The following is a 26,066-nucleotide window of genomic DNA, read 5'->3' on the forward strand; positions in this document are numbered from 1 at the left end:
AAGATTGAAATTGCAGCACCAAGCAGAAAAAGTCATGGACTTCTAGAAATCACAGGATGGATAGACAAGTTAGTGATTTGCAAATGATAAAAAAAACTTCAATGTATCTCGAAATACAATAATTTCAATACAGTCCGGAAAAAATGTCAACACATCTTCAATACATGCACTTACACACCGTGAATGTACTCGGGCACGACAAACATCAAGCTGGCAGCTCCCTTTGTGATTGCTGACCAACGACTTCCCAGATGTACTCGAAGGGAGACAAATCCAAGGTTGCTGCAGGCCAAGGTAGCACGTCTCTCCCACTCATGCCGCTTACAGTAGTTTGAGCAACATGTGCCCTGACTATGTCGTGAAGAAAAAGTGCTCCTGGGACACTGGAGAAATAGCCGTACCACTGGTTCCATGACTGATCCATTCATTACTGCAAGTGAAATTAGACGTCACATACTAAGTATAAGATGTCTGATATTGTCTACTCAGATTATCAGAAGGCATTTACATGACATTGGCCTACGAGACTGACATCCAGCTACAGGAGATCCATTGACCTGGCTATTGATTTGCATGCCCAAGCTCACTCATAGTGGAAGAACATTCCTCAGACAGCTGATACATGCTTCCCGATCAACAAGCAGCATGTATCAGATGCTGGCTGCATGATTTCAGCCATGTATGTTTAACTCCAAAAATGCTGCGGCATTTCACTGAAGAACATACTTTATGAGCAGCTGGGACCAAGCAAGGGGAGTGAGCAGGGAGAAGGCAGTGGGCACCTGACTGATCGACTAGTCACCCGTCTACTCTTACAGTATGTTTTTTCTGTGAAACGCTGCAGCATTTCAGAGTAAAACATACCTGGCTAAAATCAGTCATCCAGCATTTGATACATGCTACCTGTCAATCTGTTAACATATAGCAGCTGTTAAGTTCACATTAATTCTCTTATGGTAACATACACACACTAAATGGACAAGATTTTATGATCATGTAAAGTTAGAGCTGGGTCACCAAGTGCTAAGCTGCATAAAAGTCACCAACGCTCAGATTGTTCAATAACTGTAGAATTCCAAACCTTATCTGGCATTAACATCAGCAGAAAAATTGTGCGCTGAGTGCATCATGACACGGGCTTCCATTACCAAGCAGCTGCACGAAAGCCTTACATCACAAAGCACAATGCCACAGTGCAGAAGAAGTGGTGTAAAGCATGCTGCCAATGGACTTAAGAGCAGGGAAATGTTGTTTTGTGGAGAGGGGAATCACACTTCTTCCATTCTGCTGGACAAGTTTTGGTTTGGTGTAAGCCAAGAGAAAATTACCCTCCTCACTGTATTGTGCCAAATGTAAAATTTGGTGGATGATGGATAAAGTTGTTATAAGGTTATTTTTCAAGGTTTGGCATAGACCTCTTAGTTCCATTGACTGTAGATCTTAACACTTGTGCATTCCCAGATAAATTTTACAATTGTATCCTTCCATATTTTTTGGAACATTTTGGGGAAGGCTCTTTTGTTTTCCAGCATGACTGTGTTGTGACTTAGTACACAAAGCAAGACCCATAAAGGCATGAGTTTGGTGTGGAAGAACTTGACTGACCCACGCAGAGCTGGGAGCTCAAACCCAACGAAAACCTTTAAGATGTACTGGAAGGGTAAAATTTGAGTCAATCCCTCTAATCCAACATTATTGTCTGATTTCTCAAGTGCTCTTCTAGATGAATTGGCACAAATTCCCACAAACGTGCTCCGAAATCATGTAAAAAGCCCTCCTGGAAAGTGGGGAAGCCGCTATAGCTACAAAGAGGGGAGCAACTCGTATTAATACCTATACTGTACCCAACTTATTAGATATTTTCGGAGTCTGTGCATTTTATACCGAATCCGACTCCACCTCTCCGACCGAAGCCCTGAATATAGGAAAAGTTCAAATTTAGGCCAAATTGTATGTAAATTTTAAAGGATTGCCTGGGATTTTAAGCAGCAGAGAACAGCGATAAGATTAAAAGCAATATTTAGCCAAAGGTACTTCACAGATGGTGCCCCGTTTCCCATCACTCTTTCTTTACCTTTTGTTTTTGAAATGGGAGCATTAACTATGCGTAATACAAAAAAGTTTTTTTTTCTGCATTATTTTTTGCTTATAAAATAGCCTAACTATAACAACACTATTTCCCTTTATTGACGACATTTTATTACAGCTTTCCATGTGTAATGCTTTAAAAATGTTGCTGCCATTTCTGCATCAATAATATCCCTATAGAATAAGCTCCAGTATAACTTTAGGAGAACTTGGGTCATTGCTGTCCTGTGGTTCATTTACAGGTCCTTCAGCAGCTCCTAAATCACTGCAGAAAAAACAAGGACAAGGTTCTTCTTTTCTCCTTCTCTACAAAGGTGAGCACCATATGATGTCCGCCATGGTTGGTTGCCTGGGCCATAACTTCTGATTGATAAAGCAAATAATCTGCCTGCAACAGATGTCGGGCACATTGCGAAGTGGCAGTCAGTAGCAAAACTCCCAATGCCTTTCTTAGTAAAATGAATGACTTTTATGACATTATATTTTTGTGTACCGCATACTTTTTGTATTGGCTGCTGTAAAATGGTATTACAGACTCAGCAAATAAAGGTTATATTTTATGTCAATTTACCTAGATGTCAAGATCTCTGCTTGTAGTAATTTAATAGAAAACTTCCATGTCCAGTAATCTCAATAATGACCCCAAAATAGTATTGTAAGCACTTCCATACAATTAGATAAAACAATAAGGAAAGGAAGCTGATGACCAATCAAATCTGAACATTTTTTATTAATACAAGCAATAGACAATTAACACAAATGTATATAAAATGAAAAACAAATGCAGCATATACTACATTACTCAGAAAAATAATTGTAACAATCTTTCCCAGGTGTACTCCAACAAAAAGGGAGTGCCTAACAAATATTGGTGTAAGTCAAATATAAGTAATATATAAATAGAATGAGTAATGACATGGTCCTATATAAAAAAAAATATTATACAGTACAGTTGACTACTAGGGATGAGTGACCATGCTCGGTGATACTCAGATATCACTCGAGTATCTGGGTGCTTGGATATGCTCGGCACTCAACGAGCATTGGCTGGTGCTAGAGATTTGAAGATGGAATCCCAACCCCACGTTTGGCGCCAATAAACATGCAGGATTGCCTGCCAGTCCCTGTAATTCCAAAGACATCTTGGTAGTGGCATTACTGTGATTGGCTGGCTGCATTGCCTCATCAGAGGTAATATGGTGCCTATATTCATACCCATTTTGAGTTTGCTAGGGTCTTCTCAGCATAAATATGTCTTGAATGGTTTGATCCAGAATTCCTACAAACAACTCTTCTTTCGCATTCTTGGTTTTAGTTCTAGAAAAGTGGTCATAATGATGTGTAAGTCTACAGATGTCCCTCTATTGGCTTAATCTAGTTAACTAATATATTCCCTGACGCAGAGTACTTCATATGTCCAGGGAATGGTCAGACTAATTTGAGAGGGTCTGGTCACTCTGGCTTGAGTCTGAAGTTACAATTAGGGTGTATATCTTTCCATTTTATTCTGAGGGATGGTGCTGTTACCAAGGTTTTGTTACAAACCTGTAATTCTCAGTTCTTTTCTATGTGATTTCCGTAATAAACAGGATACATTGCACCAAAGACATAGGTTGCATTCAGCAGACCCTATTGTTCACGTCTGTGACAGAGGTTCATGATTGATCCTTTAGCGGACATGTGAACATGGGCTCTCTGGCTTTCACGATGAATTCTACATTTGGCGTTTAGTTACCCACTTCACAAGAAATAACCCAGATTGATTCTTCTCATTGGATTATATATATTTTTTCAGCTGCTTGATGTGTTGGAACGATACTGCATGGCATCAGGACTAGAATATCGGAGGCTTGATGGAGGCACAAAGGCCGAAGACAGAGTCAAAATAGTGAAGGCATTCAATAGCATGCAAGATGTGAATATTTGCTTAGTTTCCACGATGTGAGTACAATTTTTCTTTTTTACTATCACACAAATTTACGTAAACTTGTCTGTAAATTATGTTTTAAAGAAGAACTCTCACCAAACTATGTATTGGTTTTTATTTATTGCCTTGGTAAATGTATATGTAATTTCTAGTGTTAGTGCAGTAATATATTCTCACCGATTGTCTTCTTCCCCTGCATGAGGCAGCTTGTCCTCTAGTAATAATCTCTGATAAACGCTGATTGTTTTGAAACAGGAAAACACAGCCAAATAAGTGACACATCACTGTAATAAGGTTCTCCCCCTACATCTCGGTTTTATGGTTTGTAAGGTTGAATGTAGAATTAAGTTCAACCTATAACCTAACATGTTGATCCAGAGGAAGGCAAAAAACTCATGGGGCAGACACTAATAGCTCCATATTCAAAGTACTCACCCACAAAGCTCTCCACAGTGCGGCACCCCCTTATATCACCTCCCTCATTTCGGTCTATCGGCCTAGCCGACTGCTGCGCTCTGCAAATGACTTTCGACTTACCTCTGCACTAATCCGTACCTCCCACTCCCGACTCCAAGACTTCTCCCGTGCTGCGCCAATCCTCTGGAATGCTCTACCCCAAGATATTAGGACCATCCACAATTTGCATAGTTTTAGGCGCTCCCTCAAAACACATTTGTACAGAGCGGCCAATCACGTTCACTAATCAAAATCATTTTATGTTTGTGTGTAGCCCATTCACTACTTCCATCTATCCCCCACCCCTTGGACCATTATTGTAAATGCATCATTGTAAATACACACCTGTACTTTGTATCTCCCCCACCTCATTGTAGATTGTAAGCTCTCACGAGCAGGGTCGTCTTATTTTGCTTTAATTATTGTATTGTTAAGGTTGTTACTTATGACTGTTGTGTTTGAAACTGGTAAACTGTAAAGCGCTGCAGAATATGATGGCGCTATATAAATAAAGATTATTATTAGGGAGAAAATTCCTTCCCGACTCCACATCATGGTTGCTTTCAGATTATATGGCAAAACCTGCTGACAGATTCCCTTTAACTCTTGTTCATACTTTTTTCCCGTTACTTTTCTTTAGGGCGGGTGGACTTGGACTTAATTTTGTAGGGGCAAATGTGGTTGTAGTCTTTGACCCAACTTGGAATCCGGCCAATGACCTTCAAGCCATTGACAGGTAATTTTGTCATTCATTTTGTATACATTCTTGTCCCAAATAATTACAGTTTGGGGATTTTGTTTTCAGATTTCATGTGAACTGGCGACTGCTCTAGATTTATTTATGGTTTTGTATCCTCACAGAGCTTATCGAATTGGACAGAGTCGAGATGTAAAAGTCTTAAGGCTAATATCACTGGGGACATTGGAAGAGATTATCTATTTAAGACAGGTTTACAAACAGGTAAGTTGCCATCAGACTCACATCACATAATACCGTACGCCATGAAATATTTTCACTTGAGCCTTCTTCATCAATTCTGTCAGGTTAGTGCTATACTTGCTATCAAAATGAAAGAATCCACTGCGTAACCATGGGATCATATTTGATTGATACATGTCACAATATACACAGCCCAATACCATAGTTCTGTTTCGACTGGAAACCATGACATAGGCGTGAACAAAGTCTCATAATGATACGTTACATGATCTTGTCAGACATTAACCCCTTCAGGACATATGACGTTTGTTTACATCATATGTCGTGTCCCTGACTTTGATGCTGGCTCACTAGCTGAACCGTCATCTTTCCCAACGCGTAACAACCTGCGCATTTTATAACGTGCTGACAGGGGCGTGTGTCATTTCACGCTCTCAGGCTTGGCTCCCTATACTTTCCATCAGGACCTTCATGGCTGCTTAACGCTACGGCTACTTTCACACTAGCGTCGTACGACGCACGTCGCAATGCGACGTGACGACGTACCGACGCATACTGTGGCAAAAAAACACAATGCGTTGTAAAACTGCATCCGCTGCCCCATTGTGATGTCCGGGGAGGCGGGGGCGGAGTTCCAGCCGCACATGCGCGGTCGGAATTGGCGGACACGACGCACCAAAAAACGTTACATGTGACGTTTTTTTGTGCCGACGGTCTGACGCAACACGACGCATCCATCGCACGACGGATGCAACGTGTGGCAATCCGTCGCAATGCGTCGTTAATGCAAGTGTATGGAGAAAAAACGCATCCTGCAAGCAATTTTGCAGGATGTGTTTTTTTCCCAAAACGACGCATTGTGACGTGCGTCGTACGACGCTAGTGTGAAAGCAGCCTATCTGTGCCTGCACAAACATGAACCTGACTTGGTGAATGGTTCTCCTACTTGTTTACGGCTTCTATAAAGCACATCTAAATGCTCAGATATACATTTTTTTTTTACAGATATGGGTTTGCATCCTTGCAATTATTACAGGCGTGTCTGCATTTCTGTGCATTTTTTCTTTGCGTTTTTTCGGCATTGTATTGCATTCACTATAGGTTCTTTTTAATTAGTGCAGTTCATTATTTGTTCTCTTGGCTGGCAGCACACCATCTATGGAGGTATTTAATATTACTATTTTGTACTGGGTCCAATAAGTATTATGCATTGTTATTTCTTATAATTTTGCCTCATTCTGACTGTCTTGATGGCTCACTTGACATGACTATTTTGGGATAAGACCACTATTTATGGTCAGGATTTAGAATTCAGAATTAGCAATTGGCTTTTTAAATGTTTTTAAATTGTTTGTAGTTTTTTGATCTGTGTTTTTCGTCCATGTGTATTTTTGATTACTCAATAAATATTTGAAGAAGGTGATCCCGTTTTGTGCATACCCCTTTTTCTTTGGTTTGCTCATTCCACGCTCTCATTGGCGCACCCATTAGGTGATCACAGGGCGCCGATGGGTTGTCATGACAAGTGGGGGTCTGCTGATTACCCCCGTGCCTGTCATTACAATACTCTTGTGAACACCGGCTCTCACCCAGGGTGAATTTAATAAAAGTTATTTTTCTTATCTTTCTGGTCGGATCTGGGGCTTATCTTCAGTATAGAATGCTGTAGATAAGCCCTGAAAGGCAGTGGCCACATCTTATATTGGCCAAAACATCTGACAGATTTGCTTTAAAAATAGAGCAATTAAACATTTTTTTTTTAAATGCACATATTTGATATCGCTGTGTTCAGAAATGTCAAATCCATCAAATATAAAATAAATTAATCCAATCGGTAAACAGTGTAACCAGAAAAATATCAAAACGCCAGAATTATGATTTTTGGCCGCTTCAACATTGCAATAAAATGTAATAAGAGGTGTTTAAAACATCATATCTACACCAAAATGGGATCAATAAAAACGTCAGCTCAGGGCGCAAAAATAAGCCCTCACACTGCCCCAGATCCTGAAAAATAAAAACGCTACAGGTCTCGGAAAATTGCGACAGAATCAAACATATTTTCCATTCAAATTTCAGGTTTTTTTTTCACCACTTAAATAAAAAAATAAACTATATATGTTTGGTATCTGCATACTCGTCCAGTTCTGTTAGATTCTTGGGTTGTCTTGCTTGCACTGCTATTTTGAGGTCTAGCCACAGATTTTCAATGATGTTCACATCAGGGGACTTTGAGGGCCATTGTAAAACCTTTACCTTGCGTAAAACCTTTACCTTGCACCTTTTGAGGTAGTCTATTGTGGATTTTGACTTGTGTTTAGGGTCATTATCCATTTGTAGAAGCTATCCTTTTTTCAACTTCAGCTTTTTTACAGATGGTATGTTTGCATCAAGAATTTGTTGAAATTTCATTGAATCCATTCTTCCCTCTACCCATGACATGTTCCCCATGCCATTGGCTGCAACACAACCCCAAAGCATGATTGATCCAGCCCCCCTTCCTTAATGGTTAATGAGTTATTCTTTTACTGAAATTCTGTTCCTTTTTTCTCCACACATACCTTTGATCATTGTGGTCAAAGAGTTTTATTTTAACCTCACTGGTCCACAGGACTTGTTTCCAAAATGCATCAGACTTGTTTAGATGTTCTTTTGCATACTTTTTATGATGAAATGTATGGTGAGGACGCAGGAGAGGTTTTCTTCTGATGACTCTTCCATTAAGGCCATATTTGTGCAGGTGTTTCTGAACAGTAGAACAATGCACCACAACTCCAGAGTCTGCTAAATCTTTCTGAAGGTCTTTTGCAGTCAAGTGAGGGTACTGATTTGAGATGAAGGGTGAACATTCTAGCTCCTAAAATTCTTCAATCTTTATCGATCCATATTAAAATTTTCAATTGTGGAAAGAACTCCTCCAACAATGTGGAGAAAAAAGGAGGAGGGGAGGTCAAAAGTGAAGAGTTTCGATTTGACACCAGATGATTGTCGGTGAGCTGTCTGTGGCTTCTAGACACTTTTTCTCTAGTTGAGGGTACTGATTTGCCTCTCAAGTAGTGATGAGTGAGCATGCTCATCACTATTTGTTACTCGATCAAGCTCGATCGAGCATCAGTGTGTTCGAGATGCTCGTTACTCAGCGAGTATTTTTTTAATTCTCGAGCAGGAGCTCAAGTCCCCGCCCCCCATGTTTGCCGCTTTTTAGACTGCCAATAATCATGTGGGGATTGTCTGACAGGCACTGTAGTGCCATCTTGGTTGTGACATTACTGTGATTGGCTGGCTGCATAACGTCATCAGGTCAATATGAAATCCGTGATGCTATGCTCGTCACACCGTATCCCGGAAACAGGCAGAGCAGGCAAAGTTGCTGCTGAAAGAGGGACAGAATTGTAGCTTCGTATAGTCAGAGATTCAACCACATTTATATATATTTCAGCTACAATAGCCCTTCTTAGGGCTAATTAAATATTAATACTGCTGTTAGCAGCACTTAGCTAGAGATTGTGCTGAAATGATCGTGTAGAACAGGATAGGGTCAATTACACATCCTTTATGCTGCAGCCTGCAACTCATGCCAAAACCCCTTCTCAGGGCTGATAATGTTCTTTTTGCTTTTAATCCTACAAATTATTCTGAGCAGGGAAATATTATACACCATTTTTACTGTGACAGTTGTGTGTCAAAGCATACAGCCAGACTTGGTTAGATCTCAATAGCATCGCTATATTGCTCCTGCAGTGTAACCAGTCTATCTGAGGTGGGCTAATTTTCCTGCAATAGTAATACTGCACATTTTTTTCAGCAGTGAAACGTTATATGGCATTTATAGTGCTCCAGTTGTGCATAAAAAAATTGGTTAAAAATGGCATAGCTATATTGATACTGCAGTCAAAGAAGCCCATCTGAAGTTTCGCAAATTTTTCTGCAATATTAGTACTGCACATTTTTTTCAGCAGTGAAATTTTATAGAGAAGGAATATAAACCAGCTCACCCGTGATGCATAAGCTGAGTTTCAGGAGCACGGACCCGCTGTGTCCAGGCATGTAGAATCCAAAAGAAAAAAATGTCCAGCTTCACCGAATCCATGAAAAAAGTTTTCTTTATTCACAAACTTAACCCCTTAATCCCATATGACATACTATCCCGTCGAGGTGACCTGGGACTTAATTCCCAGTGACAGGATAGTACATCATATGCAATCGGCCGCGCTCACGGGGGAGGGCGCGGCCTGGTGTCACCTGACTATCGCACCTGACATCCAGCACTATATGCCAGGAGTGGTCACGGACCGCTCCTCGCACATTAACCGCCGGAACACTGCGATCAAACATGATCGCAGCGTTCCAGGGGCATAGGAAGCATCGCACAGGGAGGGGCTCCCTGCGGGCTTCCCTGAGACCCTCGGTACAAGGCGATGTGCTCACCTTGTACCGAGCGTCTCCTTCCTGCAGGCCACAGATCCAAAATGGCCATAGGGCTACTTCCGGGTCCTGCAGGGAGGTGGCTTTGAAGCGCCTGCTCAGAGCAGGCGCCTGTAAGCCTGGAGCAGTACACATCAGATCGCTGATCTGACACAGTGCTCTGCAAAGTGTCAGATCAGCGATCTGTCACTATATACTGATACTGCAGCGTAAGAGGTCCAACTGAGGTGGGCCAATTTTCCAGCCATAGTAATGCTGCAAATTTTTTTCAGCAGACAGATACTATAGAGCATTTATACTGCTCCAGTTGTGCATCAAAACAAAAAAGTCAGACTTGGTTGGTTAGGAATTGCATCGTTATAATGATACTGCAGCGTAAGAAATCCATCTGAGCTGGGCAAATTTTCCTGCTGTAGTAATACTGCAATGTTTTCTCACCAGGGATATATCATACGTAATTTAAAATGTGCAAGGCGTGTGGTAAGGGATGGAGAAGTAGACTTGATGCTGATTGTGAGCGTAAGGGTCGTGGGCAAGATGAAACTATGCCTGCCACGGGAGCACAATAAACACATGCATCATGTCGATCTAGCTGTCCCACTTTGAAGGGGAGCGCGGAACACAACTCTTAAAGCCAGACCAGTGTGAAAAGGTTGTTGGATGGATAGCAGATAATGCTTCCAGTCATTTTGCCAGCCTGTCTTCCACTCGTTCCTGTCTCAGTAGCCGTGATTGTGGACTACATAATTTTCACCCTAATCCTCTTTCCTCTGACCATGCCGAGTGACCAGAGACAAGTGATCCCACACTTAGACACTTCGAAGAACTGTTCACATTCCAATTTATAGATTCTGGCCTCTTGCCCTGCCCGTTTGAAGTGAGACATGAGGAGATTGCATGTAACGATGGCCAAATATTTTAGCAGCCACGCTCACAAGAATGAGATGTTCACAAGAATGAGATTATTGTTTCTTCTATGTATGTGTTATGTGGACTGTTTTTGTGAATATTCAATATTTTTTGTATTTCTTGCATATTTCTTACTCACCTGCCCTGCATTGTCTTGTATGTCGCTTCACTATGATTTCAAATGTTTTTAATTGTAATTTGCTGTCTAACTTGGCATTGTTGTTAATAAAGCTGTTTTTTATACATTATTGCCTTGTGTGCACTATACTTTGCTCTCTTTTTCTTCATCTTCTCACAAATTTGGTTGCGCATTGAGTAGCACCAGGCTAATTTGACTAATTACATCTGACTAAGTGGTGCCCACTCTTTTTTCTATTTTCACTTCGGGCATTAGGCGAGTGCAGGGTCAGGCTCAGGTTTGAGCAGGGGGTGACCATTCCTCATTTCCCTATTGGTAGGGCTTTCCTCACCCCTTTACCATTCCGTTGAGTGTCGTGGTGTCCGCCGACCAACAGACCAACACTCCCCCCGTGGGGTCACTTTATATATCGTGACACTGGCGCTTTTTTAAAGACAGTCCAGTAAACCCACAAAAGGCCTTTTGCAGCATCTGCCATGCCAGCATCAGCAAGCTCAGCTTAACAACCAGCCTGACCACCACCAGCATGCTAGGACACATGCCAGCAAATTACCCTATTACTTGGGCTGAATGCCAGGGTCCAAAAACAGTCTCTGCAGGTGGCTCTATTGCTTCCTTCCCTGTTTTACGTGCACGCCAATCCACCGTCCATGATGTAAGCGAAGATGCCTCCCACCCTGCACCTGTCGTTGCACACTTGCAACCACCGCAGCATTCAGTTGTTCCTTCCCCAGTCCTTGGAACACAAGCGTAAATACGCAGCCACCCACCCACAGGCCACAGTACTAAACGGCTACATTTTCATGCTCCTTGCCCTGGAAATGTTGCCATTTAGGCTTGTGGTGATGGAAGCTTCCCGCAACCTCGTGGCAGTGGCCATCACTCGGTCCCCAGCTGCCATCATTTTTCCCGGTGTGCCATCCCTACCGTACACAAGCACGTGTCCCATAAAATCAGCTGTGTCCTAACCAACGCCATTACTGGGAAGATCCACTTAACCACAGACACCTGCACAAGTGTTACATTTCTCTGACGGCACACTGGGTGAACATTGTGGAAGTCGGGATCCAGTTGGACCTTGGAATGGAACACGTGCTACCGACACCAAGGATTGCGGGCCCTGGTTCAATGAGGCTTGCCCCACCTGCTTAAACAGTTCCTGCACCTCCTCCTTCTCACCCTCCATCTCAGAAACATCAACATCAGTCGCAAGCTGGAAGCACTGCATTACTGCCTTGGTCAAGTGGGAACAAGCTCTGCTGAAGCTAATCTGCTTAGGTGACAAACCGCACACTGCCATGGAGTTGTTGAAAGGTCTAACAGACCAGACTGATCTGTGCCTCCTGCCCCTGTAGCTACAACCAGGCATGGTCTTGTGTGACAGTGGACGTAACCTGGTGGCAGCTCTGGCCCACGTGCACAACTTAGTGGTTCAGCGGTTTCTCAATACCTTCCCAGATCTGCCTGAGCTACTTGTGAAAGTATGCCGCGTGTGTGCCCACATCGGTAAGTCCGCTACAGCTGCCACTACTCTGACAGTGCTGCAGCAGCGTTTGCAGCTTCCAGCTCACCGACTGGTGTGCAATGTCACAACGTATTGGAACTCAACATTACATATGTTGGCAAGGCTTTGTGAGCAGCAGAAGACAATAGTTGAATACCAGCTACACCATGCCCGTCGGTATTCCAGTCAGCCTCTGCACATAAGAGCTGATGAGTGGGCATGAAAGTTTGACATCTGTGCGGTTCTCCAAAACTTTGAGTACTTGACCAAGATGGTGAGTGGCGATGATGCCATAGTCAGCGTCACCATCCCACTTCTTTGCCTACTGAAACGCTCACTTCTCACAATTGAAAATGAGGCTTTGCAGGCGGAGCAAGTTGAGATGGAGTAAGAAACTATACTGGGTGATGCTACGGAGCCCACCCACCTTAATCCCGTCTGTTCAGCATGGATGGCTTCAAGACAAGGAGGAGTGGGAGTACGAGGAGGAGGACAACATAGACAGCTGTCCTGTTGGTGGGGACAGGGAAGTCTTGGCTGTTGGCAGTCTGGCACACATGGCTGAGTTTATGTTCCACTGTCTTTCTCGTGACTCGCGTGTTGTTTGCACCCTTCTAGACCCATACTGCAAGCAGAACTTTACATCTCTCCTTCCGTGGCAGAGAGGTCTAATAAAATGTTGCAGTACCAGAAGGCCCTAGTTGAAGAATTATTTAAAAAATTCCCATCTGACAACGCTGGCGGCAGAGGTCACAGTTCCTTTGACAATTAGGAGTAGAGACGAGAGAGACAGACACCAGATGCAACAGAGGCAGGGGAACACTATCAAAGGTATGGGACCGTTTTTTCAGACCCTCCCATCACCCAGTCCCTGATACGTGGGGTACTCTGACAAGGAGGGAATCGTTTTGGAAGATGCTAAAAGAGTACCTTGCCGACTGTAGTGCAGCGTGATTCTTCTGTGCCTTGCAGCTATTGGATATCCAATCTAGACACATGGCATGAACTGTTTCTCTACACCTTGAAGGGCCTGGCCTGGCGTGCCCTGCCGCTAATGTTTTGCAGAGTGGGTTTTTTATGCTGTCAGGGGTATTATAACCGATAGACGCATCTGCCTGTCAATTGAAAATGCTGACAGGCCGACTCTTCTCAAAATGAACAAGGGCTGGATTGGGCCAGACTTATCTACACTACCGGATGACAGCAGCTGAGTATAAACTCAAATCCAGTGTTTTTTTGTTTGTTTTTTTACCATGCACCCCTTTCCAGCCTAACACAAGTATCTGCTTCAGGATTTTGTCTTTTTTGTGTGTCATCCTCCTTTTCTTACACCACTATATCAACAGGGTGATCATGCTATCCTTGCTATAAACTTTTCAATGGTGTTTATGATGCCCACATTAAAAATTTTTAAAGGCCTACCTCTAACATTCTTTGACATATATGTATACCCCCCAGGAGTAAATGTTTTTCAGTTCATGCTCTTAGTGCATGTACATTACCAGTCTAGGATACCCACTCCTTGATAATGGGAGATCCTCAACTACATCTCTTCAAATGGGTATTGGAGTGCCTTACCAGTGTAGGAGACCCATTCCTTAGTAATGGGGAAAAAAATGCTTTTTTGAGGCTCCACCTTCTAATTAAGGGAACATTTTTGGAAACCAAAAGAGCGTGTGGATTCTATTAGTAATATATGATCCAGTGCCTTTTGGGCTGTCAGGTGGTCGTCACAAAGGGAGTTGTCACACTGCATATAGGATTTCACAGCCGGGACTGGAGAGTTTGTACAGTAAGTACAGAAGATCCTGATCTCCTCCATAACAGGTTTAGTGGATGCGAAACGCTCAACTATATTCCTCATCAGGGTTGATGAAATAGCAGTCCTTGATGCTTCTACGTTAAACTAATCCCTTTTTTAAAGGCTAATTAAATTAGTGTCTATTCTAGTATAATAATAGCACTCTTATTTGCACTTCTTCTACAGTGAAGTGTGGCAATAGGGATAGCGCATTAAGAGCATCTAGTCAGGGATTATTGCCTTAAAAATTATAATCCTTGCTGCTGCTTTTTTCCATGCACTAGTGATGAGCGAACGTGCTGGGATAACATCTTATCTGAGCACGCTTGGGTGTTATCCGAGCATCTTGGAGTGCTCGTATGTTATGTTCGAGTCCCTGCGGCTGCATGATTTGCAGCTGTTTAAACAGCCTGAACACGAGGGGATTGCCTGTTTGTTAGGGAATCCCCACATGTGTTGAGTCTGTCTAACAGCTGCAAATCATGCAGCCGCAGGGACTCGAACATAATATACAAGAACTCACAGATGCTCAGATAACACCCGTGCGTGCTCAGTAAGACGTTTTCCGAGCACGTTCGTTCATCACCACTATGCATGATAGATTCATGTTTTTACGGTTATCTGTATTCTAAAATTCATCAATCTGGCAGTGATGCTTGCTTTCTTCCATAGTTTGTTGCTTCCATTTGCAAGAAAAAAATCTTTTCAGAGCCGCTTCAAATCCCTTCTATATTCTACAATAATACCGCTCTTATCTGTAATTCATGTTGGGCAGACCCGGCCGCGCCATGCCCTTCCCATCCTGCCCGCCGCCTCCCACTGTCACCGCTATCTGCATTGTTGGGATGCAGGCAGGTGTCAATGCATTGGTGGAGGAGGGGTTGCCAGCCCCTTCTTCCACCAATCAGTGAATGAGGCTATGTGGGTCTTATGCTGGACAACAGGATGCTATTGGGATCTCCTGCTGGACATGGGGAAGTTGTGAGTCTCAAACTGGGCAAGAAGAGGCTATGGGCTTCTCATGCTGTACAAGAAGAGGCTATGGGGGTCTCATGCTGGACAAGGGGAGGCTATGGGGGTCTCATGCTGGATAAGAAGAGGCCATGGGGGTTTCATGCTGGACAAGAGGAGGCTATGAAGCACTCATACTGGACATCGGGAGGCTATAGAGCTCTCATTCTGGACATGGGAAAGCTATGGGGGTTTCATTCTAGACTTGTGGAAGCTAAGGGGGTCTCATTCTGGACATGTGGAGGCTATGTGGAGTCTCATGCTGGACATGGAGGGGCTATGTGGAGTCTCATGCTGAACATGGAGATGCTATGAAGGGTCTCATGCTGGACATGGAGAGGCTATTTGGGGTCTCATGGTGGTCATGGAGAGGCTATGTGGGATCTCCTGTTGTTCATGGGGAGGCTATGGGTATACTGATCATGAAGAGGCTTTGTGGGGTCTCATGCTGATCATGGGAAGGCTATGTGGGGTCTCTTACAATAAATAGGGGCTGTGTGTGTACTTATATGATATACACACCCCACAAATGGTATATAGGGGATGTCAGCATCTTTTCATGGCCAGTTTAAATCCTTTCTATATTCTACAACAATACTGCTGTTATCTACAGTTCGTCTACGGTGAGGTGTGGCAGTAGGTATAGCTATTGACAGGCATCTAGTCAGGGATTATTGCCTTCTAAATTCTAAGCCATGCTGTTGCTTTTTTCATACACTCATTGACCGATTCATTTTTTTTAATGGTGATCTGTAGTCAGAAATTCATGAAAGCAGGGAAAATTAACTGATTTAATGTGTCCATTTACAGTTTTTCTGTAGCATCTGTATAAAAGGGCTAGTGGTGGGAGACTTTACGCTACTGAAGCTGGAATTACCACTTCTGAACTCTCCAGTGCTTTGTTTCCATCTATTTCTGGGTGCTTCTTGAAGTTTGTTTGGGGTCATTGTCCTGCTGGAAGATCCATGAGCTAGCATGCAAACCCAGTTTTCTGACTCGGGGCACTAGATTGTGACCCAAAATCCATTGGGAATCTTCACATTTCATGATGCCTTACACACAATCAAGGCACCCAGGGCCAGAGGCAGCAACACAACACCAAGATATCTTTGAACCTCCACCATATTTGACAAGTGTTCTTTTATTTGTAGACCTTATTCCATTTACAGTAAACAGTAGAATGATGCGCTTTACCAAAAAACTATCTTGGTCTCATCTGTCCACAAGACTCCTGCTGGTCCTCTAAAAATAGTGGGGGCCGTTTGCTGGCCCTCTATAAATTTTCAGGGCCACCTGCTGGCCCTCCAAGTTTTAAATTTTATCGTATTAATATGAAAAAGAAAATTTGCCAACCTCAAATGGATAAACTATATTGCTGTAGCAATATACGGCTATACAAGACATAGCTGTCTGCTGGCCCTCTAACCTTAGTGAGGGTTGGCTGCTAGCCCTCTAACAATAGTGACGGCAGCCTGATGGCCTTCTACAAATAGTGATGGCTGCCTGATGGCCCTGAAAATAAAATTGTGACTTTTAGAGTCCCTCCTTTATAAATTACTGTATATACTCGAGTATAAGCCGAGATTTTCAGCCCCAAAAAATGGGCTGAAAGTGACCCTCTCAGCTTATACTCGAGTCAGTGTCGGCTGGGGGGTCGGCGGGTGAGGGGGAGCGGCGCGGTGACATACTCACCTGCTCCTGGCGCTGTCCCTGCATGTCCCATGGTCTCCGGGCAGCTCTTCCTGTGTTCAGCGGTCACGTGGTACCGCTCATTAAAGTAATGAATATGCACGCATATTCATTACTATAATGAGCGGTACGTGACCGCTGAACACAGGAAGATGCCGCCGGCTCCCGGAGACCATCTGACAGTGAGACACTGCCAGGGACCGCGCCGGGAGCAGGTGAGTATATCGGGGGAGGTGAGCATTGCGCGATAGTCACCTTCCTCGTTCCACCGCTGTGCGCTGCTCTGTCTTCCGTCCTCTGGCTGTGACTGTTCAGGTCAGAGGGCGCGATGACGCGATTAGTGTGCGCGCCGCCCTCTGCCTGAACAGTCAGTGCCGAGGATGGAAGACAGAGCAGCGCGCAGCGATGGAACGTGGAAGATGACTATCGCAAGTGCCAGGGGCCTGAGCGAAGAGAGGTGAGTATGTGATTTTTTTTTTATTTTAATCGCAGCAACAGCAAATGGGGCAAATGCATGGAGCATCGTATGGCGCCATAATGTGTGGAGCATCTCATGGGGCCACAATGTATTGAGCATCTCATGGGGCCATAATGTATGGAGCATCTCATGGGGCCCCTAATGTGTGGAGCATCTCATGGGGCCATAATGTGTGGAGCATCTCATGGGGCCACAATGTATCGAGCATCTCATGGGGCCATAATGTGTGGAGCATCTCATGGGGCCCCTAATGTGTGGAGCATCTCATGGGGCCCCTAATGTGTGGAGCATCTCATGGGGTCATAATGTGTGGAGCATCTTATGGGGCCATAATGTGTGGAGCATCTCATGGGGTCATAATGTGTGGAGCATCTTATGGGGCCATAATGTGTGGAGCATCTCATGGGGCCATAATGTGTGGAGCATCTTATGGGGCCATAATGTGTGGAGCATCTTATGGGGCCATAATGTGTGGAGCATCTTATGGGGCCATAATGTATGGAGCATCTTATGGGGCCATCAACCTTTATGCAGCATTGTATGGGGCAAATGTTTCTATGGAGCATCTTATGGGGCCATTATTAACCTTTGTGCAGCATTATATGGGGCATATTTTAATATGGAGCATCTTATGGGGTCCATCATGAACTGTATGGAGCATTATATGGGGCTCCTGATTCAATATGGATATTCAAAAACACTTAACCTACTGATGTCTCAATTAATTTTACTTTTATTGGTATCTATTTTTATTTTTGACATTTACCGGTAGCTGGCGCATTTCCCACCCTAGGCTTATACTCGAGTCAATACGTTTTCCCATTTTTTTTGTGGCAAAATTAGGGGGGTCGTCTTATACTCGAGTATATACGGTAAGCAGGATGTGTCTGACCATGTCTCACACACCACATAACCAGATAAGGTATTAAAATAATTCAATTACATTTCCTGTTTCATGTTTTTTTTCATCATTTAAAGAAATGCAAACTTGCAAAAAGCAGCAAAATTACTGAACATAGCCCAAGGTGTGGAGGAGCATTTTTTCTCCTCTTGTTTATTTTGCCTTATATACAAGTCATTATCCTGGAAAGAATGTTTCTTAACATTTTTCCCAGTAAAATCCATTTTAACTGCGGTTTTGTGTGTTTTATTGTCAGTCCGTAAAAGTGGCATAATACTCTGACAACATTGTTCCCAGCAGCGACCTGGGATTTAGAGATGCATCCAAGGGTCATCTTCATGCTGTTCCCATGCCATTATAGAGCTGTTTCCATTGTTTTCATCAATTTTTAGACCCCGCCAAACCTCCGGGGATGGGAGGGCAAGAAGAATGCTCGAGTTTCCCATTTAGTTCCATTATACTCGTTACTCGTGTAAAGCACCCAAGCATTACGGTTTGCTCAACTCAAGTAACGAGTACCCAAGCATTTAGTGCTCTCTCATCACTACTTTAGCAATCCTATGAGCCGCTATCACTGAAATTTTGCTTGGTCTTCCTGACCTTATCTTGACCTCCAGTGTTCCTGTTAACTGCTATTTTAAACTGAGGAAAGAGCAACTTGAAAACGCTTTGCTATCACCTTATAGCCTTTTCCTTCTTTGTGGGCCCCACCATTTTCATTTTCAGAGTGCTAGGCAGCTGCTTAGAAGAACCCATGGCTGCTTTTTTTGGCACAAGGTTAGAGGAGACTGGGTTTTTATAAAGCTGGGAAATTTGTATTACCTGGCCTTTCCTAACAATGATAGTGAACAAGCCATAACCCTAACAGCATAATTAAGGCCTGAAACCTTGGTCAAAGTTATCTGAGCACACAAATCTCCAAGGGTACGAAAAATTTTGCATCTGCCCATTTTCCTAAAATATAAAGGCAATGTGTCACCTTCAGCTTTAGTTTTTTTTTTTTAGAGATTATTTCCTCTTGAACTTGCTAACTGTTCATGATAACAGTAATTTTGACCAGGGGTGCCCAAACATTTACATGCCACTGTGTATGTCTATCTTTTCCATATTGCTTGTAATAGAGAGTAGTCTGCAGTAATTGTACATGTTTGTCAGTTAATTCTTCTTGTGATTTGCACCTGGCAGATGCACATAACTGGACCCCAGACCAGTAGGATGAGACGGTTAATGTTAGTTCCTGTGTTTAGCAGCTGTGTGCCTACACTATCAGATACTGAAGTCACATTATGCCACATTGTCTTGTGCTTTACAGCAACTTCACTGTGCCGCAATTGGGAGTGAGAATGCAAAACGTTATTTTAAAGCTGTACAAGGATCAAAGGAGCATAAAGGAGAATTATTTGGTGTTCACAACCTATTGAAGCTTAGAACTCAAGGGACCTGTCTGACGAGGGATATTTTAGAGGTAATTTTATTCTCATTTTTTTAATGTTCTAATTATGTTGTTTACTTGATATTTTTAGTAACTAGTATCAATAGTATATGTTGCTATGATCATCTTGGTTATTTTGAAGCGTTTTCACTTAAGGCCTCCATACATATGAGACTAATGTCAGCTGAACCCGTCAATATTGGAGAGATCAGACCACAGTCTAATGTGTATGGAGCCTGCTAACTCGCCAACTACTTATGATGCCAGCATAGAGAAAGATCCAGGATACACACCTTCTTATGAATTTTAGTGCATCTTTCATGCTGGTTGTGACACTAGTCACTTCTCACGGCCAAGCCGTGAGTCAGAATAGTCAAGGAGTCCAAAGTCAGAAGCCAGGAGGGTATGTCATAAACAAAAAGAAGAGACAAAAGCGTGATCAGGTAACGTTCCGAGGTCAGAATACTAGGAGAATAATGGATCAGAGCAGAAGGGGTTAAACAGAGGGATGGTCAGAATGAAGTCCAAGGTCAGGCAACAAAAGATCAAGCATACAGAACTCAAGGCACAGGAAGCACATACCCCACTAGCTGAATGTACGTCTGGCAGAGGTCTGGAAGAAACAGCTCAGTTAAGTAGCATGGCAATCACCTGGGATAATGAACACTTGGAGACAGCTAGCGCCTACCAGTCTCAGATTGGATAGTTGAGCTGTCAATCAGCACACCCCTGTACCAGATAGGATGGCCGAGCTGTCAATCAAAGTACTGACAGCTTCAACACACCCCTGTACCAGGCCAAGTTGTCAGTAACTGCATCCCAGACATACTGAGGGGTGGAACCGTGACACTGGTCATGTGTCAATCAGAAAATGTACCCCGGCTGAGATGTGTATGTTGATGCTGCTGAGTTGTGTATGTTGATGCTGCGGAGTTGTGTATGTTGATGCTGCGGTGTTGTGTATGTTGATGCGGCAGAGTTGCGTATGTTGATGCAGCAGAGTTGTGTATGTTGATGCTGCTGAGTTGTGTATGTTGATGCTGCTGAGTTGTGTATGTTGATGCTGCTGAGTTGTGTTTGTTGATGCTGCTGAGTTGTGTATGTTGAGGCTGCTGAGTTGTGTCTGGTGATACTGCTGAGTTGTCTGGTAATGCTGCTGAGTTGTGTATGTTGATGCTGCAGAGTTGTGTGTGGATGCTGTTGAGTTGTGTGTTTGCTGCTGAGTTGTGTGTGTTGATGTTGTTGAGTTGGGTGTGTTGATGCTGCTGAGTTGTGTATGTTGATGCTGCTGAGTTGTGTCTGTTGAAGCTGCTGAGTTGTATCTGTTGTTGATGCTGCTGAGTTGTGTATGTTGATGCTGCTGAGTTATGTATGTTGATGCTGCTGAGTTGTGTGTGTTGGCTGCTGAGTTGTGTGTTTTGAAGCTGCTGAGTTGTGTGTGTTGATGCTACTGAGTTGTGTGTGTTGAGGCTGCTGAGTTGTGTGTGTTGAGGCTGCTGAGTTGTGTGTGTTGATGCTACTGAGTTGTGTGTGTTGAGGCTGCTGAGTTGTGTATGTTGATGCTGCAGAGTTGTGTGTGTTGATGCTGCTGAGTTGTGTTGATGCAACTGAGTTGTGTGTGTTGACGTAGCTGAGTTGTGTGTGTTGACTACTTTTTGCTGTCTAAACTTTGGGTGTGTCCTACAGCTAGAAACATACAATAATTTAGAAAATATAACTGCAGATATTGTGAACATTATGTAACCAGGACAAACAAAATTACAAAGGAAAGGGACAAACAATATGTAATACTAGATGGTAGCCCGATTCTAACGCATCAGGTGTTCTAGAATATGTATGTATGATTTTAGAATAATACATTGAATACACAGGATTCGGCCGGACTGCGCCTGTCGCTGATTGTTCGCGGCCGGCCACGTAGTATATAGCACAGCCACGTAGTATATAACAGCCCACGTAGTAAATAGCACAGCCACGTAGTACATAGCACAGCCACGTAGTATATTGCACAGCCACGTAGTATATAGCACAGCCCACGGAGTATATAGCATAGCCACGTAGTATATAACACAGCCCAAAGAGTATATAGCACAGCCCACGGAGTGTATAACAGCCCACATAGCATATAACACAGCCACGTAGTTTATAACAGCCCACGTAGCATATAATACAGCTCACGTAGTATATAACAGCCCACGCACGCAGTATATAACACAGCCCACGTAGTGTATAACACAGCCCACGTATATATCACAGCCCACGTAGTATATAGCACAGCCCACGTAGTGTATAACAGCCCATGTAGTGTATAACACAGCCTCGTAGTATATAGCACAGCCTACATAGTATATTGCACAGCCACGTAGTATATTGCACAGCCACGTAGTATATAGCACAGCCCATGTAGTATATAGCACAGCCACGTAGTATATAGCACAGCTACGTAGTATATTGCAGAGCCCACGTAGTATATAGCACAGCCCACGTAGTATATTGCACAGGCCACGTAGTATATAGCACAGCCCATGTAGTATATTGCACAGCCCACGTAGTATATAGCACAGCCCACGTAGTATATAGCACAGCCCACATAGTATATAGCACAGCCCACGTAGTATATTGCACAGCCCACGTAGTATATAGCACAGCCCACATAGTATATAGCACAGCCACGTAGTATATAGCACAGCGCATGTAGTATATAGCACAGCCCACATAGTATATAGCACAGCCACGTTGTATATTGCACAGCCCACGTAGTATATTGCACAGCCCACGTAGTATATAGCACAGCCCACGTAGTATATTGCACAGCCCACGTAGTATATAGTACAGCCCACGTAGTATATAGCAATGTGGGCATCATATCCCTGTTAAAAAAAGATTTAGTGAGATCGCAATGCATGGAACGGTCACCTGAGCGTCGCGAGGAGCGGGAAAGGCCTGTTCTGGATCCGAGGGGCCGACGGACGGTGAGTATATAACTATTTTTTATTTTTTTCATTATTTTTAACATTAGATCTTTTTACTATTGATGCTGCATAAGCAGCATCAATAGTAAAAAGTTAGTCACACAGGGTTAATAGCAGCGTTAACGGAGTGCGTTACACCGCGGCATAACGCAGTCCGTTAACGCTGCCATTAACACTGTGAGCGCTGACTGGAGGGGAGTATGGAGCAGGCACTGACTGCGGGGAGTAAGGAGAGGCCATTTTGCCGCCGGACTGTGCCCGTTGCTGATTGGTTGTGGCTGTTTTGCCGCGACCAATCAGCGACTTGGGATTTCCGTTACAGACAGAAAGACAGACAGACAGAAAGACCGAAGTGACCCTTAGACAATTATATAGTAGAAGGCACTTTGGTAAAGAGATTGTGACAGTATAGAGCTCTGGCAAAAATTAAGAGACCCCTGCAAATGTTCAGTTTGTCTGATTTTTCTCTTTATAGGTATATTTTTGAGTAAAATGTAAATTGTTCTTTTATTCTATAAACTACTGACATGTTTCCGAAGTTCCAAGCAATAAATTTCGTATTTATTTTCTGAAAATGAGAAATGGTCAAAATAACGAAAAAATGCATTGCTTGCAGACCTCAAATAATATAAAAAAAAGCAAGTTCATAATCATTTATAAACAACAACACTAATGTTTTAACTCAGGAAGAGTTCAGAAATCAATATTTTGTGGAATAACCATGATTTTTAATCAAAAATTTCATGCATCTTGGTATGCTTTCCACCAGTCTTTAACACTACTTTTGGGTGATCTTATGCCACTCTTGGTACAAAAATGTAAGCAGTTCTTATTTCTTTGATGGCTTGTGACTATCCTTCTTCTTCTTGATTACATTCCAGAGGTTTTCAATGGGGTTCAGGTCTGGAGAGTTAGCTGACTATGACAGGGATTTGATGTGGTGGTCCTTCATCCACACCTTGATTGACCTAGCTGGGTGGCATGGCGCATTGTCCTCCTGGAAAAACTAGTCCTCAGAGTTGGGGAATATTGCTTGAGCAACGGTTTTTCCAGGATAACCTTGTATGCGGCTTGATTCATACGTCCTTCGCAAAGATTAACCTGGCCAATTCCAGCCTTGTTAAAGCATTCCCAGATCATCAACGATCCTCCACCAAATTTTCCAGTTGGTGCAAGACACTGTGGCTTGTACGCCTCTCCAGGTCTCCGTCTAACCATTAGACGACCAGGTGTTGAGCAAAGCAGAAAATTAGACTCATCAGAGAAGATTACCTTACTCCAGTCCTCTATGGTCCAATCCTTATGGTCTTTGGCAAACTTCAGCCTGGCTCTCCTTTGCTTCTCATTGATGAAAGGCTTTTTTCTAGCTTTACATGACTTTAGTCCTGCCTCTAGGAGCCTGTTACAAACTGTTCTTGCTGTGCACTTCACCCCAGCTGCCATTCGCCATTCCTTTTGTAGGTCACTTGATGTCATCCTGCTGTTGCTGAGTGACATTCGAATAAGATGACGGTCATCCCGGTCAGTGAAGAGTCGTTTTCGTCCTCTGCCGGTCTGTAGCTTTGTTGTCCCCAATGTCTGCTGCTTGACCTTGTTGTAATGGACTGCAGTCTTAGAAATTTTAAGGATGGAGGCAACATGATGCTCACTGTGTCCCTCTGCTAGTAAATCCAGAATTGAGCCCTTCTTTTCCTCACTCAAGACTTTTCTTTTCAACTCCTTTGGCATGGTTAAAAGTTTATTTTTTCATTCCTATTACTTTTGGGATATTACTAGCACTTGCTTTGCCATCCAGCTTGTCCTATTGCAGAGGATTGTGAACACCACAGCAGAGTTTTTTAGACTTTCCTTCTTTAAATAAGATTTGGTTCAGTTGATCATCTAATCAGAAGCACATTAAGTAGAATGAGATGTTCTCTGGTTGGAATTCAACTGACACTGGAATGGAATGGCTGTCAGACATGTAGAGAAGCTGATTTTTATTAAACTGTGCAGTGGTCTCTTACTTTTTGCCAGAGCTGTATATTATGTATATAGCCATTTTGCTGAGAGCTCTAATCTTGAATTCACATACACACTCGTATCCAGGTTGTTGCATTTTCTTTTTATAGATGTGGAGGCTGAATTTTGTCTTAGCAAAGCATTTGAGTACCGTGGACAGCCAGAAAAAAATCAAGTAAAAAAATTAGGACATCATCAGGACATCCACTTATTTGCCCAAGGACATTGTGTTAAGGTACCGTCACACTAAACGATATCGCTAGCGATCCGTGACGTTGCAGCGTCCTCGCTAGCGATATAGTTTAGTTTGACACGCAGCAGCGATCAGGATCCTGCTGTGATGTCGCTGGTCGCTGAATAAAGTCCAGAACTTTATTCGGTCGTCCGATCGCCGTGTATCGTTGTGTTTGACACCAAAAGCAACGATACCAGCGATGTTTTACACTGGTAACCAGGGTAAACATCGGGTTACTAAGCGCAGGGCCGCGCTTAGTAACCCGATGTTTACCCTGGTTACCAGCGTAAAAGTAAAAAAAACAAACAGTACATGCTCACCTGCGCGTCCCCCAGCGTCTGCTTCCTGCTCTGACTGAGATCCGGCCCTAAAGTGAAAGTGAAAGCACAGCGGTGACGTCACCGCTGTGCTGTTAGGGCCGGAGCTCAGTCAGTGTCAGGAAGCAGACGCTGGGGGACGCGCAGGTGAGCATGTACTGTTTGTTTTTTTTACTTTTACGCTGGTAACCAGGGTAAACATCGGGTTACTAAGCGCGGCCCTGCGCTTAGCAACCCGATGTTTACCCTGGTTACCCGGGGACCTCGGCATCGTTGGTCGCTGGAGAGCGGTCTGTGTGACAGCTCTCCAGCGATCAAACAGCGACGCTGCAGCGATCGGCATCGTTGTCGCTATCGCTGCAGCGTCGCTTAATGTGACGGTACCTTTATTTTGGTAATACAGTGACATTGTGGAGATTGTTAAATCCACTTGGCTGCTAATCAACTTTTAATTCATATTTTTAAAAATCTGCTGAACCTGGTGATTTTGATCAGTTTGCTATTTATTTTCTGTGAATTGCGTAAAATAGTAGTTTTTTACAACAAAAATGTTTTGTAGTCATGGCTGAAATAAGCCATGACTCCCCAATCCTCTTGTATCACCCACCAAAAACGGAATAATAATCTATCACTATTTTTTTGTGAGCCTTACGGCTGCCAAGTAAAGATTAAATAAATGTTCTAAAATTTGTAACGGGCCAGCAAAAATGAGTTGTATGTGGGCTCTTGACTGGTGCTTACCATTGCTTCTTCAACAAACTTGTTGCTACAGTGCAAAAATGATAATTTTTTTGATGGCTAAAAAAAGCCAAGTCATTGCTTATTCATTTTATAAACACTA

At 43.2% G+C, this 26,066-nt stretch overlaps 1 protein-coding gene across 1 annotated transcript in view; it reads left to right on the forward strand.

Annotated features, from left to right (window-relative positions):
- ERCC6L2 (ERCC excision repair 6 like 2) overlaps nucleotides 1–26,066 on the forward strand; it is a 169,646-nt gene that overhangs the window by 71,619 nt on the left and 71,961 nt on the right. Inside the window, exons 10-14 of the mRNA XM_077299632.1 lie at nucleotides 2,331–2,402; nucleotides 3,884–4,029; nucleotides 5,112–5,207; nucleotides 5,333–5,432; nucleotides 19,581–19,733. Coding sequence (XP_077155747.1) covers nucleotides 2,331–2,402; nucleotides 3,884–4,029; nucleotides 5,112–5,207; nucleotides 5,333–5,432; nucleotides 19,581–19,733 — 567 coding nt within the window. The remainder of the gene's footprint in view (nucleotides 1–2,330; nucleotides 2,403–3,883; nucleotides 4,030–5,111; nucleotides 5,208–5,332; nucleotides 5,433–19,580; nucleotides 19,734–26,066) is intronic.

This window comes from Ranitomeya variabilis, chromosome 1 (assembly GCF_051348905.1).
Source record: "Ranitomeya variabilis isolate aRanVar5 chromosome 1, aRanVar5.hap1, whole genome shotgun sequence".
NCBI classification, from domain to species: domain Eukaryota; kingdom Metazoa; phylum Chordata; class Amphibia; order Anura; family Dendrobatidae; genus Ranitomeya; species Ranitomeya variabilis.